We start from the raw sequence: 18,785 nt of genomic DNA on the forward strand, positions 1-18,785 counted from the left end.
CCTCCCTCTTTTTAGGCTCAGCGTCCAGAAAACACGGTTATGCAGGCGCTGGAATTGCTTAACGAATCGCAGGTCAACGACTTCCTGAGCGGCAAGACGCCCCTCAACCTGAGCATGCGCCTGGGCGACCACATGATGCTCATTCAGCTGCAACTCAGCACGGTCAATCCGGCCTCTTCCGGCACAGGCAGCAGCAGCAGTAGTAACGGGGCAGTAACCTCCTCGGCCTCCACCACGCCGGCAGTGGGAAGCGGGTGCTCTACAGCAGCTGTGACGGCAAGTGGCGGTTCAGCTGCCACCTCTGCCAGCGGCGTGCCAGTTCTGGCCGTGGGCGGAGGCGGCGCGTCATCGTCGTCCTCTGGCTCGGGATCTGGCTCATCATCGTCCTCCTCCTCGTCGTCGTCGAGAAACCGCTCGTCGGGACAGAGAGCCAGCGGCAGGATCGGACATGGACATGTCCACAGTCATCAGCATCCCAGTCTGCAGCACGGGTCGTGGCATGGCGGTCACCATCATCACCACGGGCACAGTCAGGGTCACGGGCATGGCCATCACAGTCACGGGCATGGCCACGGCCACTCCTCCTCCAGTCATGGACACGGCCAGCATCACCACCATCATCACTACCATCACCACCATCATCACCACAACGCCTCGGCCGTGGCGGCCGGCAGTGGTGGCAGGATGTCCTCAAGCTTGCGCAAGCTGTACGAAGACAATGCCTCCGGATCGAACTCCACCGCTGGATCGGCTCTTCAGAATCCAGATCTGACCAAGCTACTGATCAAGGGCTGCCAGAGCATTGTCGAGAACCTGGCCAAGGACAAGACATCGTCCACGTCCGGACAGACTTCCTCCAAGAACGGCAAGAACTTGATGGAACAGTCGCCAATCAAGTCGCTGTCGAACCTGGTCTCCAGTCCCATCAAGATGACGGCCATCAAGACCATTCCTCAGCCGGTGGCCAGTGCTGCTGCTGCTACCAACACCAGTTCCACAACCAATTCCACTTCTAATTCCAGCTCCTCCGCTGCCGCCGCCGGATGCAGTTGCTCCGGCAGCGCCACCACCAACTCTTCATGTGCCACCGGCGGTTGCCAGCAAGATCCGATTGCCGCCAAACTGACATCCTGTCTGTGCACCCGCCTACCGCCCACGCCGCTCCCCCCGCCGCAGGCAGCCCCCGTAGCAGCACCTCCACTAACGCGATCCGGGTCCGGTTCCGGGGCAACACCCACCATCACCAGCAGCAAGTGCCCCGACGCCAGTTGCACGAACGCCGGCTTCGCTGCACGCTCCATAGGGCCGGGAGCAGCGGGCGTGGTCTTCTCCGGCAACTCGATGCTCCACAAGACGGGCAACAACCGGATCACGCGGCTCAAGCACCGCCACTACCATGGACACGGTCACGGGCACGGGCATGGAGGACATAGCCACGGAGGACACGGTCACGGGCACGGAAACGGACATTTCTATCAAGCAACCGGCGGCAGCGGCTCCTCATCAACAATATCATCGTCTTCCTGCTCATCCTCGTCCACTACTGCATCATCCTCGACCTCGTCGCGTCGCAAGCTGGAGCAGGCTATGGCAGCAGGTTCTGCAGGATCAGCAGGAGTGGCAGGGGGGGCAACAACGGCCTCTGCCACAGCAACAGCGGCAGTGGGGGCTCCTCCGGCCATTTCCGAGCCGGACGACTCGACTCTGGGCGTCTCGGACACTCGCACCTTGGCGGAGGCCTCTCGCAATCTGACCCAGACTCTGCGCAAGCTCTCCAAGGAGGTCTTCACCAACAAGATCGATCTGTCGGGAGGCGGAGGCAGCTCCTCGGGCAGTGGCTCCTCCAGCAGCGGCTCCTCCGGAAGCGGTGGCAACTCGGGCAGCTCTGGCAGCGGCAGCGGATCCGGTCACAACGGCGACGAGACGCCGCGGAAAGGCGGCTCCGGTGCCGTCATCGAGTCGATGAAGAACCACGGCAAGGGCATCTATTCGGGCACCTTCTCCGGCACCCTTAACCCGGCGCTGCAGGATCGCTACGGCCGGCCCAAGCGCGACATCTCTACGGTGATACATATCCTGAACGACCTGCTGAGTGCCACGCCCCAGTACGGGCGGGGTGCCCGCATCAGCTTCGAGGCTCCCAGCAGCACAGGCTCCGGCTCCTCGGGCTCTGGCAACTCCAGTTCTGGCTCCGGCAGCTCCGGCTCTGGATCCAGCGGCAGTGGCATGCACCACGGCTCGCGCAGTAAAATGGTAAGTTGTAGGAAGGGTATTCTCGGGGTTCGTGTGCTCACTGATGATGTCCTTCCTTTAATCCTTGCAGTACTCCAAGCACCACAACTGCGCCAAGTGCAACAGCCGCGCCCAACAACAGCAGCAACAGCAGTCTGCGGCTGGCAACGGAGTAAGCTGCTCCTACCGCGACTGCCAAGGCTATCACTCGTCATCCTCCTCTTCCACGTCCTCGAAGGCATCATCCTCGTCCTCATCCGCATCATCCTCGAAGCCGCACAGCTGCTGTGTAGCAGCCGCCGAGGCAGCCGCCAACAACGGCGGCTGCAGTTGCCGCTTCGGACGCGACGGCGAACGCGAACACACCTGCCAGAAGTGCACCGTGGAGCTGGCCAACATGAAGACCCGCTCCAAGATGGACCAGCTGCGCCTGGTCATGCAACAGCACAAGCAGAAGCGCGAGGCCCGCAAGCTCAAGAGCGGTCCCTATGCCACGCCCGCGGCAGCTGCCCAGGCGGCGGCTCAGACCACCGGTGGCAGCACCACTTCGGCTGGATCCGGTTCTGCCACAGCGATGCAGTACAGTGCCGTTAGCGCCCTGGTGGCCAACAATGAGAAGGGCAGTGGCAGCGCCACCAACAGCGGCAATCCTGCAACATCTTCCGCCACAGCAACCACGGCCGCGGCCACAACCACCACCGCCACCACAACAGCAGCGGCGGCCACGGCGGCAGCCGGAAGTGAAGTCTCGCCGAATCACATCGTCGAGGAGGTGGATACGGCGGCCTAAGGTCTATCCCTAAGCTTGATCCTATTTTGTAGCATTTACTAGTTTAACAACAATAACAATATGAAGAAGTAGAAGACGAGGTTGAAACGGCAACAACAACATCATCATCAAGACAACACCTTCAAGGACTAAACCGAAACACCATTGGATTCGCAAGTGCATCAAATAAGACTAAAAAATAGCAAACTACAGGACGCACACGCAGACGTAGGCAAAAATAAAGTAGTAGGATGTGAGATGTGAGGGCATCCCTACGTAAAAGGACTCTGTTAAATTAATTTTAAGAAAAGAACAGCTATAACAACAACCCACTTACTCCGAAAACCCCAACTTCGAAGGGTAGATCGAGAAACGGAAACCAAGAGATCCCTTAACTATTAATTAATAACATTTGAGCATTTTTTGTGTAAAACTGAGCAAGATTGAAGACGAAGGAGCATGTTTGTTTAAGATCACACACGTTAGAACATGTTTGAACACGAATTTATGGCCTGAAATGCTATATTCTTCGCAGAAAACCCGTTAGAGCATGTTTAAACACGTCAAACCCGATCAAAAACGTTCGTTCAAGATTAAACACTTTGGATCATGTTCAAACAAGTTCAGACACGAGTATATGGCCTGAAACGCTGTACTCTTCCGAGAAAACGAGTTGAAACACGAATGGACCGACTAAAATTTTGCAGTCTTCGGATAAAAAACTTTCGGAACACATCATTTAATGTTTTGTAAATTGAATTTAGTGAAATTTTCTTTGTGTGTAAACCCAACTCAATGTAAACCATTAAACGAAAAATTCGGGTTAATAGAAACCCCAAAAAACAACATTAAAAATAAACCAAAATGAAAATGAAAATTTAATGGAATATACAATTTAGAATTATGAACAAAAAACACTTAAAAATGCTAAAAACTTTGTAGAGCTAAAGCAAAAACAAAAAAATAAATGAAAAAGAAAAATTGTACGCACAGGAAGCACACACACACACCTGGCTTTGGCAGCTTTATGTTATGTTTTACACTTAAAGAAAAGAAACAAAATGTGGCGCTTTAAACCTAATTTGCCTTAATAGAAAATCGTTTATTATATTTAATTTTTTTTATTCAAACCCCCCCTTAAGACCCAAAAAACCAGCGAGAATGTGTTTTAATTTCGAATTAAATTTTTATTCAAACACACCCACACACACACTATTGAATTAGTTAGTAAGTTACTATGTTCTCTATTCATTAAAACAAAAACGAAACAAAAACAAAAAATTATCAAAAACCTTTTATGATTATCGTTAGTTAAGTTTCCCGAAAAGAAAAAAACCGAAAAGAAAAAAAACAAGTGTCTAAGCAATTATCGCTAACCTACGTTGTAGACTTATATAAATTAAATGTTTTTTTTTATTATTATTCTAATTATTATTCCTACACCTACACAATTATCCTAAAAATTCATTTATAATGCAATTAGTTCATAGGCGAGTTTTGAACTTTTGAGTTGATTTCATTGCAAACACTACTTGATTTTAATAAATGTTTAGTAAATGGTTTAGTTAACTTATACAAATGGTATTTTTATTTTTATACCCTTGCAGAGGGTATTATAATTTTGGTCAAAAGTGTGCAACGCAGTGAAGGAGACATCTCCGACCCTATAAAGTATATATATTCTTGATCAGGATCACCTCCTGAGTTGATATGAGCATGTCCGTCTGTCCGTCTGTCCGTCTGTCCGTCTGTCCGTCTGTCTGTCCGTCTGTCTGTTTCTACGCGAACTAGTCTCTCAGTTTTAAAGCTATCGTCTTGAAACTTTGCACACACCCTTCTTTCCTTTGCACGCAGTATATAAGTCGGAACGGCCCGGATCGGCCGACTATATCCTATAGCTGCCATATAACTGATTGATCGGAAATGGTATAACTTTGGTGTTTTTAGAGTTAGAGAGTTCAAATTTGACATGTGAGCTATATTTGGCAAAACATTACGTCATGCCAAATTTCATAAGGATCGGCCGACTATATCCTATAGCTGCCATATAACTGAACGATCGGAAATGACCCAACTTTCGTGTTTTTGAAGATAGAAAGCTGGAACTTAGTACAGATTTAATTCTTGGTCAGTTGATCCAACCTACCAAATTTCATTAGGATCGGCCGACTATATCCCATAGCTGCCATATAACTGAACGATCGGAAATGGTATTCGGTAGAAATATCAACTTTCGTATTTTTGAAGATAGAAGTTTGGGACTTTTTTTAGATTTTGTATTGTAATAAATTGGATTATATATTCCTATTCCCATAAGGATCGGCCAACTATATCCGATGTTTGCGATATATATCCGGTTTTAACTGCAAGGGTATATAAACTTCGGCTCCGCCCGAAGTTAGCTTTCCTTTCTTGTTTATTCTCTATTATTTTATTATACCCTTGCAGAGGGTATTATAATTTTGTCCAAAAGTGTGCAACGCAGTGAAGGAGACATCTCCGACCCTATAAAGTATATATATTCTTGATCAGGATCACCTCCTGAGTTGATATGAGCATGTCCGTCTGTCCGTCTGTCCGTCTGTCCGTCTGTCCGTCTGTCTGTTTCTACGCAAACTAGTCTCTCAGTTTTAAAGCTATCGTCTTGAAACTTTGCACACACCCTTCTTTCCTTTGCACGCAGTATATAAGTCGGAACGGCCGGGATCGGCCGACTATATCCTATAGCTGCCATATAACTGATTGATCGGAAATGGTATAACTTTGGTGTTTTTAGAGTTAGAGAATTCAAATTTGACATGAGAGCTATTTTTGGCAAAATAAAACGACATGCCAAATTTCATAAGGATCGGCCGACTATATCCTATAGCTGCCATATAACTCAACGATCGGAAATGACCCAACTTTCGTGTTTTTGAAGATAGAAAGCTGGAATTTAGTACAGACTCTATTTTTGGTTAGTTGATCCAACCTACCAAATTTCATTAGGATCGGCCGACTATATCCTATAGCTGCCATATAACTGAACGATCGGAAATGACCCAACTTTTGTGTTTTTGAAGATAGAAAGCTGGAACTTGGTACAGATTATATTTTGATCCATCCTACCAAATTTCATAAGGATCGGCAAACTATATCCGATTTTTGCGATATATATCCGGTTTTAGCTGCAAGGGTATATAAACTTCGGCTCCGCCCGAAGTTAGCTTTCCTTTCTTGTTTTTTTCTTTCAGTTTAGCTCTTAATTTCTATGTGCAATATACACTGCGAGAAGAAACTCACACATCACCTATTATTTTTGATTTATTCTTTGGTTTAGAAAAGATGTGCCAATTGCAGATACAAAAATACACATATGGGGCTATAAAGATATATATATATATATATGTATATATATCTATTATATATGTATATGTGGAACTTTAGTAAGAATTGTAAAATACGTAACCTCACACACACACACGAGGAGGAGGAAGAGTATCGACCAAAAGAAAACTTTTATCACTGAAAATAAAGAAAATAAATGTAATCCCCAAAAAACCTAACCAAACACACACAAAATATGTGTAAAATTAAAGATGGTAGTTATTTAAGTGCTAAGAAAAGTTATGTGCAATTTTTACAAAAACAAAAAACACTTTAGTTTCTTATTTCTATACCCACCCCACTATTTAGCTATCCAGTCTATATAGCTTTCCAATTATATTTCTTCATAACGAAACTTATAAAGTAGCATTAGGTGGCATATAAGTTTGATGTACGATATATAACGAGTAGCGAGTAACGAATGGCGAGTAACGAGATTAATGAGAGAGCATTGATTGTGGGACTTGTGGGAAAAAAGGAACGGGAAGGAATGGGAAATGAGAAGGGCTATACTTGGTTCAGATGGGATTTCGGTTAGATTGGATTGATTCGGACTCGGTTGGATAATTTTCAGCATATCTGCGTGAATTTCTAACAAAGTACAAAACATACACGAAAACCATGCGATTTTTTATAATTATATTTATAAACAACAACATAGTTCAAATATTGATCCCAAAAACACCCAAAAATTCGATTAAGAAAATTAACTCAAAACATATGCGCAACATTTGCTGAAAAACAAGAAAAATCTACAAATTTTTAAATTGTAAACTAAACTAAATATTTTGTCGCATTTATTTTTTGAATAGTTGAAATTTATCCAAAAAGCCCCCTCACACTTAATCTTATATACACCCCACACATCCATATATGGAATATAATATATTTTTTAATTGAGATTTTGCATCGTCTTTTGTTGAAATCTTTCTAAAAATTAAGTGAAACATCAGATAAGTATTTTGATGAAAAAAACGGGAAAAACCATTTAAAAATTAGCAAAATTATTAGCGAGAGGCCCTGGAAAGACAATTATTATTAGATTTCTTCACTCAACGTTCCCCTTCCCACAAACTTTTGCAAAAAAAACCCATTATATGCGAACAGAGAATATTCAATGTATAGGATCCTTGGAGAGAAAAGTTATATTATATAATAATCCTTAGACACTAAGTGGGTCTGCCTCTACGGGCAGACTTAGAAAAATTTTAAATCAAGCAGCCAAAGTCGCAAAAGCTAAATACATTAAAAATTCCCTTAAAAAACTAAGACATCCATAAATGGGAATTACAAAAAGTTGAGTAAAAATTAGCAGAAATGTGCTGCAAAGCTTTTTTTTTGGGATTGTGCACATACATACACACATGCATTAAAAAAATTAAAGAATATACTATTAAGATGCAAAAATTAATGGGATTCACTTGTTTGTCAACAAAAACCCACATTTTTGATTGTTGTGCGACCGTGAACATAAACCACATATAGTAACACAAAAATATACATAAATGAGGCAAATATATGAACAAATATATATATATATAGATATATACACACTCTGCCATAGCCGAAATCGGAGGAGGAAGGACTTAAACGAGACAAGTTGGGAAACAATTTCAACAACTGCATGTATAAAAGATACAAAGTAAGCAACTGAAACAATGCAAGTAAAGTATTCGTCAATAAACATTATTTCCAAAAACACAGATCCGGCTTTGACTTTATTCGGGGGCTTCGGAGGTTGCTTTATTGGGGTTCGATATTCCACCGATCGACATTAAAGTCTAGATATACCATATTTTTAAAGGACTTTCTGTCCGATTTTTGTGGGGAAACCCCTGCGAAATGCATGATTTTCATATATGGCCCAGGTCCATGGCTATATCTCAGCCATTTCTTACCCGATTCCCAAGCGGGATACCTTAAACGAATTCTAGAACGATTTACTTTAATTCTGCATCAAAATCCTGGCACTTAATATTTTTCAAAATTGTTGTCCATTTTTGTGGGGAGACCCCTGCGAAATGCATGATTTTCATATATGGCCCAGGTCCATGGCTATATCTCAGCCATTTCTTACCCGATTCCCAAGCGGGATACCTTAAACGAATTCTAGAACGATTTACTTTAATTCTGCATCAAAATCCTGGCACTTAATATTTTTCAAAATTTTTGTCCATTTTTGTGGGGAGACCCCTGCGAAATGCATGATTTTCATATATGGCCCAGGTCCATGGCTATATCTCAGCCATTTCTTACCCGATTCCCAAGCGGGATACCTTAAACGAATTCTAGAACGATTTACTTTAATTCTGCATCAAAATCCTGGCACTTAATATTTTTCAAAATTTTTGTCCATTTTTGTGGGGAGACCCCTGCGAAATGCATGATTTCCATATATGGCCCAGGTCCATGGCTATATCTCAGCCATTTCTTACCCGATTCCCAAGCGGGATACCTTAAACGAATTCTAGAACGATTTACTTTAATTCTGCATCAAAATCCTGGCACTTAATATTTTTCAAAATTTTTGTCCATTTTTGTGGGGAGACCCCTGCGAAATGCATGATTTTCATATATGGCCCAGGTCCATGGCTATATCTCAGCCATTTCTTACCCGATTCCCAAGCGGGATACCTTAAACGAATTCTAGAACGATTTACTTTAATTCTGCATCAAAATCCTGGCACTTAATATTTTTCAAAATTGTTGTCCATTTTTGTGGGGAGACCCCTGCGAAATGCATGATTTTCATATATGGCCCAGGTCCATGGCTATATCTCAGCCATTTCTTACCCGATTCCCAAGCGGGATACCTTAAACGAATTCTAGAACGATTTACTTTAATTCTGCATCAAAATCCTGGCACTTAATATTTTTCAAAATTTTTGTCCATTTTTGTGGGGAGACCCCTGCGAAATGCATGATTTCCATATATGGCCCAGGTCCATGGCTATATCTCAGCCATTTCTTACCCGATTCCCAAGCGGGATACCTTAAACGAATTCTAGAACGATTTACTTTAATTCTGCATCAAAATCCTGGCACTTAATATTTTTCAAAATTTTTGTCCATTTTTGTGGGGAGACCCCTGCGAAATGCATGATTTTCATGTATGGCCCAGGTCCATGGCTATATCTCAGCCATTTCTTACCCGATTCCCAAGCGGGATACCTTAAACGAATTCTAGAACGATTTACTTTAATTCTGCATCAAAATCCTGGCACTTAATATTTTTCAAAATTTGTGTCCATTTTTGTGGGGAGACCCCTGCGAAATGCATGATTTTCATATATGGCCCAGGTCCATGGCTATATCTCAGCCATTTCTTACCCGATTCCCAAGCGGGATACCTTAAACGAATTCTAGAACGATTTACTTTAATTCTGCATCAAAATCCTGGCACTTAATATTTTTCAAAATTGTTGTCCATTTTTGTGGGGAGACCCCTGCGAAATGCATGATTTTCATATATGGCCCAGGTCCATGGCTATATCTCAGCCATTTCTTACCCGATTCCCAAGCGGGATACCTTAAACGAATTCTAGAACGATTTACTTTAATTCTGCATCAAAATCCTGGCACTTAATATTTTTCAAAATTTTTGTCCATTTTTGTGGGGAGACCCCTGCGAAATGCATGATTTTCATATATGGGCCAGGTCCATGGCTATATCTCAGCCATTTCTCACCCGATTCCCAAGCGGGATACCTTAAACGAATTCTAGAACGATTTACTTTAATTCTGCATCAAAATCCTGGCACTTAATATTTTTCAAAATTTTTGTCCATTTTTGTGGGGAGACCCCTGCGAAATGCATGATTTTCATATATGGCCAGGTCCATGGCTATATCTCAGCCATTTCTTACCCGATTCCCAAGCGGGATACCTTAAACGAATTCTAGAACGATTTACTTTAATTCTGCATCAAAATCCTGGCACTTAATATTTTTCAAAATTGTTGTCCATTTTTGTGGGGAGACCCCTGCGAAATGCATGATTTTCATATATGGCCCAGGTCCATGGCTATATCTCAGCCATTTCTTACCCGATTCCCAAGCGGGATACCTTAAACGAATTCTAGAACGATTTACTTTAATTCTGCATCAAAATCCTGGCACTTAATATTTTTCAAAATTTTTGTCCATTTTTGTGGGGAGACCCCTGCGAAATGCATGATTTTCCATATATGGCCCAGGTCCATGGCTATATCTCAGCCATTTCTTACCCGATTCCCAAGCGGGATACCTTAAACGAATTCTAGAACGATTTACTTTAATTCTGCATCAAAATCCTGGCACTTAATATTTTTCAAAATTTTTGTCCATTTTTGTGGGGAGACCCCTGCGAAATGCATGATTTTCATATATGGCCCAGGTCCATGGCTATATCTCAGCCATTTCTTACCCGATTCCCAAGCGGGATACCTTAAACGAATTCTAGAACGATTTACTTTAATTCTGCATCAAAATCCTGGCACTTAATATTTTTCAAAATTTTTGTCCATTTTTGTGGGGAGACCCCTGCGAAATGCATGATTTTCATATATGGCCCAGGTCCATGGCTATATCTCAGCCATTTCTTACCCGATTCCCAAGCGGGATACCTTAAACGAATTCTAGAACGATTTACTTTAATTCTGCATCAAAATCCTGGCACTTAATATTTTTCAAAATTGTTGTCCATTTTTGTGGGGAGACCCCTGCGAAATGCATGATTTTCATATATGGCCCAGGTCCATGGCTATATCTCAGCCATTTCTTACCCGATTCCCAAGCGGGATACCTTAAACGAATTCTAGAACGATTTACTTTAATTCTGCATCAAAATCCTGGCACTTAATATTTTTCAAAATTTTTGTCCATTTTTGTGGGGAGACCCCTGCGAAATGCATGATTTTCATATATGGCCCAGGTCCATGGCTATATCTCAGCCATTTCTTACCCGATTCCCAAGCGGGATACCTTAAACGAATTCTAGAACGATTTACTTTAATTCTGCATCAAAATCCTGGCACTTAATATTTTTCAAAATTTTTGTCCATTTTTGTGGGGAGACCCCTGCGAAATGCATGATTTTCATATATGGCCCAGGTCCATGGCTATATCTCAGCCATTTCTTACCCGATTCCCAAGCGGGATACCTTAAACGAATTCTAGAACGATTTACTTTAATTCTGCATCAAAATCCTGGCACTTAATATTTTTCAAAATTGTTGTCCATTTTGGTGGGAGACCCCTGCGAAATGCATGATTTTCATATATGGCCCAGGTCCATGGCTATATCTCAGCCATTTCTTACCCGATTCCCAAGCGGGATACCTTAAACGAATTCTAGAACGATTTACTTTAATTCTGCATCAAAATCCTGGCACTTAATATTTTTCAAAATTTTTGTCCATTTTTGTGGGGAGACCCCTGCGAAATGCATGATTTCCATATATGGCCCAGGTCCATGGCTATATCTCAGCCATTTCTTACCCGATTCCCAAGCGGGATACCTTAAACGAATTCTAGAACGATTTACTTTAATTCTGCATCAAAATCCTGGCACTTAATATTTTTCAAAATTTTTGTCCATTTTTGTGGGGAGACCCCTGCGAAATGCATGATTTTCATATATGGCCCAGGTCCATGGCTATATCTCAGCCATTTCTTACCCGATTCCCAAGCGGGATACCTTAAACGAATTCTAGAACGATTTACTTTAATTCTGCATCAAAATCCTGGCACTTAATATTTTTCAAATTTTTGTCCATTTTTGTGGGGAGGACCCCTGCGAATGCATGATTTTCATATATGGCCCAGGTCCATGGCTATATCTCAGCCATTTCTTACCCGATTCCCAAGCGGGATACCTTAAACGAATTCTAGAACGATTTACTTTAATTCTGCATCAAAATCCTGGCACTTAATATTTTTCAAAATTGTTGTCCATTTTTGTGGGGAGACCCCTGCGAAATGCATGATTTTCATATATGGCCCAGGTCCATGGCTATATCTCAGCCATTTCTTACCCGATTCCCAAGCGGGATACCTTAAACGAATTCTAGAACGATTTACTTTAATTCTGCATCAAAATCCTGGCACTTAATATTTTTCAAAATTTTTGTCCATTTTTGTGGGGAGACCCCTGCGAAATGCATGATTTTCATATATGGCCCAGGTCCATGGCTATATCTCAGCCATTTCTTACCCGATTCCCAAGCGGGATACCTTAAACGAATTCTAGAACGATTTACTTTAATTCTGCATCAAAATCCTGGCACTTAATATTTTTCAAAATTTTTGTCCATTTTTGTGGAGAGACCCCTGCGAAATGCATGATTTCCATATATGGCCCAGGTCCATGGCTATATCTCAGCCATTTCTTACCCGATTCCCAAGCGGGATACCTTAAACGAATTCTAAAACGATTTACTTTAATTCTGCATCAAAATCCTGGCACTTAATATTTTTCAAAATTTGTGTCCATTTTTGTGGGGAGACCCCTGCGAAATGCATGATTTTCATATATGGCCCAGGTCCATGGCTATATCTCAGCCATTTCTTACCCGATTCCCAAGCGGGATACCTTAAACGAATTCTAGAACGATTTACCTTAATTCTGCATCAAAATCCTGGCACTTAATATTTTTCAAAATTTTTGTCCATTTTTGTGGGGAGACCCCTGCGAAATGCATGATTTTCATATATGGCCCAGGTCCATGGCTATATCTCAGCCATTTCTTACCCGATTCCCAAGCAGGATACCTTAAACGAATTCTAGAACGATTTACTTTAATTCTGCATCAAAATCCTGGCACTTAATATTTTTCAAAATTTTTGTCCATTTTTGTGGGGAGACCCCTGCGAAATGCATGATTTCCATATATGGCCGAGGTCCATGGCTATATCTCAGCCATTTCTTACCCGATTCCCAAGCGGGATACCTTAAACGAATTCTAGAACGATTTACTTTAATTCTGCATCAAAATCCTGGCACTTAATATTTTTCAAAATTTTTGTCCATTTTTGTGGGGAGACCCCTGCGAAATGCATGATTTCCATATATGGCCCAGGTCCATGGCTATATCTCAGCCATTTCTTACCCGATTCCCAAGCGGGATACCTTAAACGAATTCTAGAACGATTTACTTTAATTCTGCATCAAAATCCTGGCACTTAATATTTTTCAAAATTTTTGTCCATTTTTGTGGGGAGACCCCTGCGAAATGCATGATTTTCATATATGGCCCAGGTCCATGGCTATATCTCAGCCATTTCTTACCCGATTCCCAAGCGGGATACCTTAAACGAATTCTAGAACGATTTACTTTAATTCTGCATCAAAATCCTGGCACTTAATATTTTTCAAAATTTTTGTCCATTTTTGTGGGGAGACCCCTGCGAAATGCATGATTTTCATATATGGCCCAGGTCCATGGCTATATCTCAGCCATTTCTTACCCGATTCCCAAGCGGGATACCTTAAACGAATTCTAGAACGATTTACTTTAATTCTGCATCAAAATCCTGGCACTTAATATTTTTCAAAATTTTTGTCCATTTTTGTGGGGAGACCCCTGCGAAATGCATGATTTTCATATATGGCCCAGGTCCATGGCTATATCTCAGCCATTTCTTACCCGATTCCCAAGCAGGATACCTTAAACGAATTCTAGAACGATTTACTTTAATTCTGCATCAAAATCCTGGCACTTAATATTTTTCAAAATTTTTGTCCATTTTTGTGGGGAGACCCCTGCGAAATGCATGATTTTCATATATGGCCCAGGTCCATGGCTATATCTCAGCCATTTCTTACCCGATTCCCAAGCGGGATACCTTAAACGAATTCTAGAACGATTTACTTTAATTCTGCATCAAAATCCTGGCACTTAATATTTTTCAAAATTTTTGTCCATTTTTGTGGGGAGACCCCTGCGAAATGCATGATTTTCATATATGGCCCAGGTCCATGGCTATATCTCAGCCATTTCTTACCCGATTCCCAAGCGGGATACCTTAAACGAATTCTAGAACGATTTACTTTAATTCTGCATCAAAATCCTGGCACTTAATATTTTTCAAAATTTTTGTCCATTTTTGTGGGGAGACCCCTGCGAAATGCATGATTTTCATATATGGCCCAGGTCCATGGCTATATCTCAGCCATTTCTTACCCGATTCCCAAGCAGGATACCTTAAACGAATTCTAGAACGATTTACTTTAATTCTGCATCAAAATCCCAAGCAGGATACCTTAAACGAATTCTAGAACGATTTACTTTAATTCTGCATCAAAATCCTGGCACTTAATATTTTTCAAAATTTTTGTCCATTTTTGTGGGGAGACCCCTGCGAAATGCATGATTTTCATATATGGCCCAGGTCCATGGCTATATCTCAGCCATTTCTTACCCGATTCCCAAGCGGGATACCTTAAACGAATTCTAGAACGATTTACTTTAATTCTGCATCAAAATCCTGGCACTTAATATTTTTCAAAATTTTTGTCCATTTTTGTGGGGAGACCCCTGCGAAATGCATGATTTTCATATATGGCCCAGGTCCATGGCTATATCTCAGCCATTTCTTACCCGATTCCCAAGCGGGATACCTTAAACGAATTCTAGAACGATTTACTTTAATTCTGCATCAAAATCCTGGCACTTAATATTTTTCAAAATTGTTGTCCATTTTTGTGGGGAGACCCCTGCGAAATGCATGATTTTCATATATGGCCCAGGTCCATGGCTATATCTCAGCCATTTCTTACCCGATTCCCAAGCAGGATACCTTAAACGAATTCTAGAACGATTTACTTTAATTCTGCATCAAAATCCTGGCACTTAATATTTTTCAAAATTTTTGTCCATTTTTGTGGGGAGACCCCTGCGAAATGCATGATTTTCATATATGGCCCAGGTCCATGGCTATATCTCAGCCATTTCTTACCCGATTCCCAAGCGGGATACCTTAAACGAATTCTAGAACGATTTACTTTAATTCTGCATCAAAATCCTGGCACTTAATATTTTTCAAAATTTTTGTCCATTTTTGTGGGGAGACCCCTGCGAAATGCATGATTTTCATATATGGCCCAGGTCCATGGCTATATCTCAGCCATTTCTTACCCGATTCCCAAGCGGGATACCTTAAACGAATTCTAGAACGATTTACTTTAATTCTGCATCAAAATCCTGGCACTTAATATTTTTCAAAATTGTTGTCCATTTTTGTGGGGAGACCCCTGCGAAATGCATGATTTTCATATATGGCCCAGGTCCATGGCTATATCTCAGCCATTTCTTACCCGATTCCCAAGCAGGATACCTTAAACGAATTCTAGAACGATTTACTTTAATTCTGCATCAAAATCCTGGCACTTAATATTTTTCAAAATGTTTGTCCATTTTTGTGGGGAGACCCCTGCGAAATGCATGATTTCCATATATGGCCCAGGTCCATGGCTATATCTCAGCCATTTCTTACCCGATTCCCAAGCGGGATACCTTAAACGAATTCTAGAACGATTTACTTTAATTCTGCATCAAAATCCTGGCACTTAATATTTTTCAAAATTTTTGTCCATTTTTGTGGGGAGACCCCTGCGAAATGCATGATTTTCATATATGGCCCAGGTCCATGGCTATATCTCAGCCATTTCTTACCCGATTCCCAAGCAGGATACCTTAAACGAATTCTAGAACGATTTACTTTAATTCTGCATCAAAATCCTGGCACTTAATATTTTTCAAAATTTTTGTCCATTTTTGTGGGGAGACCCCTGCGAAATGCATGATTTTCATATATGGCCCAGGTCCATGGCTATATCTCAGCCATTTCTTACCCGATTCCCAAGCGGGATACCTTAAACGAATTCTAGAACGATTTACTTTAATTCTGCGTCAAAATCCTGGCACTTAATATTTTTCAAAATTTTTGTCCATTTTTGTGGGGAGACCCCTGCGAAATGCATGATTTTCATATATGGCCCAGGTCCATGGCTATATCTCAGCCATTTCTTACCCGATTCCCAAGCAGGATACCTTAAACGAATTCTAGAACGATTTACTTTAATTCTGCATCAAAATCCTGGCACTTAATATTTTTCAAAATTTTTGTCCATTTTTGTGGGGAGACCCCTGCGAAATGCATGATTTCCATATATGGCCCAGGTCCATGGCTATATCTCAGCCATTTCTTACCCGATTCCCAAGCGGGATACCTTAAACGAATTCTAGAACGATTTACTTTAATTCTGCATCAAAATCCTGGCACTTAATATTTTTCAAAATTGTTGTCCATTTTTGTGGGGAGACCCCTGCGAAATGCCTGATTTTCATATATGGCCCAGGTCCATGGCTATATCTCAGCCATTTCTTACCCGATTCCCAAGCGGGATACCTTAAACGAATTCTAGAACGATTTACTTTAATTCTGCATCAAAATCCTGGCACTTAATATTTTTCAAAATTTTTGTCCATTTTTGTGGGGAGACCCCTGCGAAATGCATGATTTTCATATATGGGCCAGGTCCATGGCTATATCTCAGCCATTTCTCACCCGATTCCCAAGCGGGATACCTTAAACGAATTCTAGAACGATTTACTTTAATTCTGCATCAAAATCCTGGCACTTAATATTTTTCAAAATTGTTGTCCATTTTTGTGGGGAGACCCCTGCGAAATGCATGATTTTCATATATGGCCCAGGTCCATGGCTATATATCAGCCATTTCTTACCCGATTCCCAAGCAGGATACCTTAAACGAATTCTAGAACGATTTACTTTAATTCTGCATCAAAATCCTGGCACTTAATATTTTTCAAAATTGTTGTCCATTTTTGTGGGGAGACCCCTGCGAAATGCCTGATTTTCATATATGGCCCAGGTCCATGGCTATATCTCAGCCATTTCTTACCCGATTCCCAAGCAGGATACCTTAAACGAATTCTAGAACGATTTACTTTAATTCTGCATCAAAATCCTGGCACTTAATATTTTTCAAAATTTTTGTCCATTTTTGTGGGGAGACCCCTGCGAAATGCATGATTTCCATATATGGCCCAGGTCCATGGCTATATCTCAGCCATTTCTTACCCGATTCCCAAGCGGGATACCTTAAACGAATTCTAGAACGATTTACTTTAATTCTGCATCAAAATCCTGGCACTTAATATTTTTCAAAATTTTTGTCCATTTTTGTGGGGAGACCCCTGCGAAATGCATGATTTTCATATATGGTCCAGGTCCATGGCTATATCTCAGCCATTTCTTACCCGATTCCCAAGCGGGATACCTTAAACGAATTCTAGAACGATTTACTTTAATTCTGCATCAAAATCCTGGCACTTAATATTTTTCAAAATTTTTGTCCGTTTTTTAACCATTTCTTACCCGATTCCCAAGAACCCTTCCTGGCGGCTATTTACGAAAAATCTGAATAGCGGCGACCGAAAACAAGAAAAGCATTTGCGTTTTCCCCTGGATCTGGAAAAGTATATAGGGCTTTCCTTTGTACATTCATACATATGGATGTATGTACATACATATATTAAATATCAAATGTTTGTGTGTGTATATCGTAATAAAACAAGGAAAAACAAAATGAAACAATAAAAAAATTTAAATAATAAGAAAAATCATAAACTTACATTAACGTGATCTTCCAAAGATGGATTACAAGCTCCTATTTATGTATTTACATTCTTTTACATATGTACATGATTAATATGTACATGTATGATTAATTACCGGATAACTGTACACTGGCCGTTGTTGGCTGCAGCCTTAAGCGGCGGATTTACGAACTAACAGAGACACACACAGAACACACACGATTTTTCGAAATGGCGCTCTTTCGAGTTTGATTTAAATTCCACGTTATAACTTTAAAAACTCTTTATAAACTGATTAATCTTATTGAAATAAAATAAAAATGACGCCATTTTTTCCGAGAACTATACACTTATGTAAAAACACCGCTTGAATGCGAAAAGTTGAAGGTATTTCTATTATTTGGCACTCGCGAAGTCAAACAGCCGCGATTCACTTTATTTTTACGCAACAACAACGAAATTAGCTAAACTAATTAATGTTTTAAATATTAGCGTCCTTTGCGTGAAATAAACTCAGATAGAATGGAAAGAACAACGAACGAAACCGTGATAAAGCACAGGACTATAGCGAACTTGCGATCGGCGGCACGGCAATAGTGTGAGAAAGGGCGTAAACAGGCGACGGTCACACTACGGAGGGGTAATTCCAATTAGATGTTTGGCGCGCAATTTAAAATATTTGAAAAAATGACGAAATAATAATTATAATAAAATTAGACTGCAATTCGGATGTAGATAGTAACTATAATTAAATAGAGTTTAAAAATATTACCTCTTATGTCCATTTGAAATGAATCTCTGAAATTGTTGTATTTT

At 41.3% G+C, this 18,785-nt stretch overlaps 1 protein-coding gene across 1 annotated transcript in view; it reads left to right on the forward strand.

Moving 5' to 3' along the window:
* Window positions 1-4,580, forward strand: part of stx (ubiquitin-like domain-containing protein stuxnet) — a 30,380-nt gene extending 25,800 nt beyond the window's left edge. Inside the window, exons 3-4 of the mRNA XM_043210166.2 lie at window positions 16-2,253; window positions 2,324-4,580. Coding sequence (XP_043066101.1) covers window positions 16-2,253; window positions 2,324-3,022 — 2,937 coding nt within the window. The 3' untranslated portion in view covers window positions 3,023-4,580. The remainder of the gene's footprint in view (window positions 1-15; window positions 2,254-2,323) is intronic.
* Window positions 4,581-18,785: the final 14,205 nt, after the last annotated feature.

Source organism: Drosophila bipectinata, chromosome XL (assembly GCF_030179905.1).
Source record: "Drosophila bipectinata strain 14024-0381.07 chromosome XL, DbipHiC1v2, whole genome shotgun sequence".
Lineage (NCBI taxonomy): Eukaryota > Metazoa > Arthropoda > Insecta > Diptera > Drosophilidae > Drosophila > Drosophila bipectinata.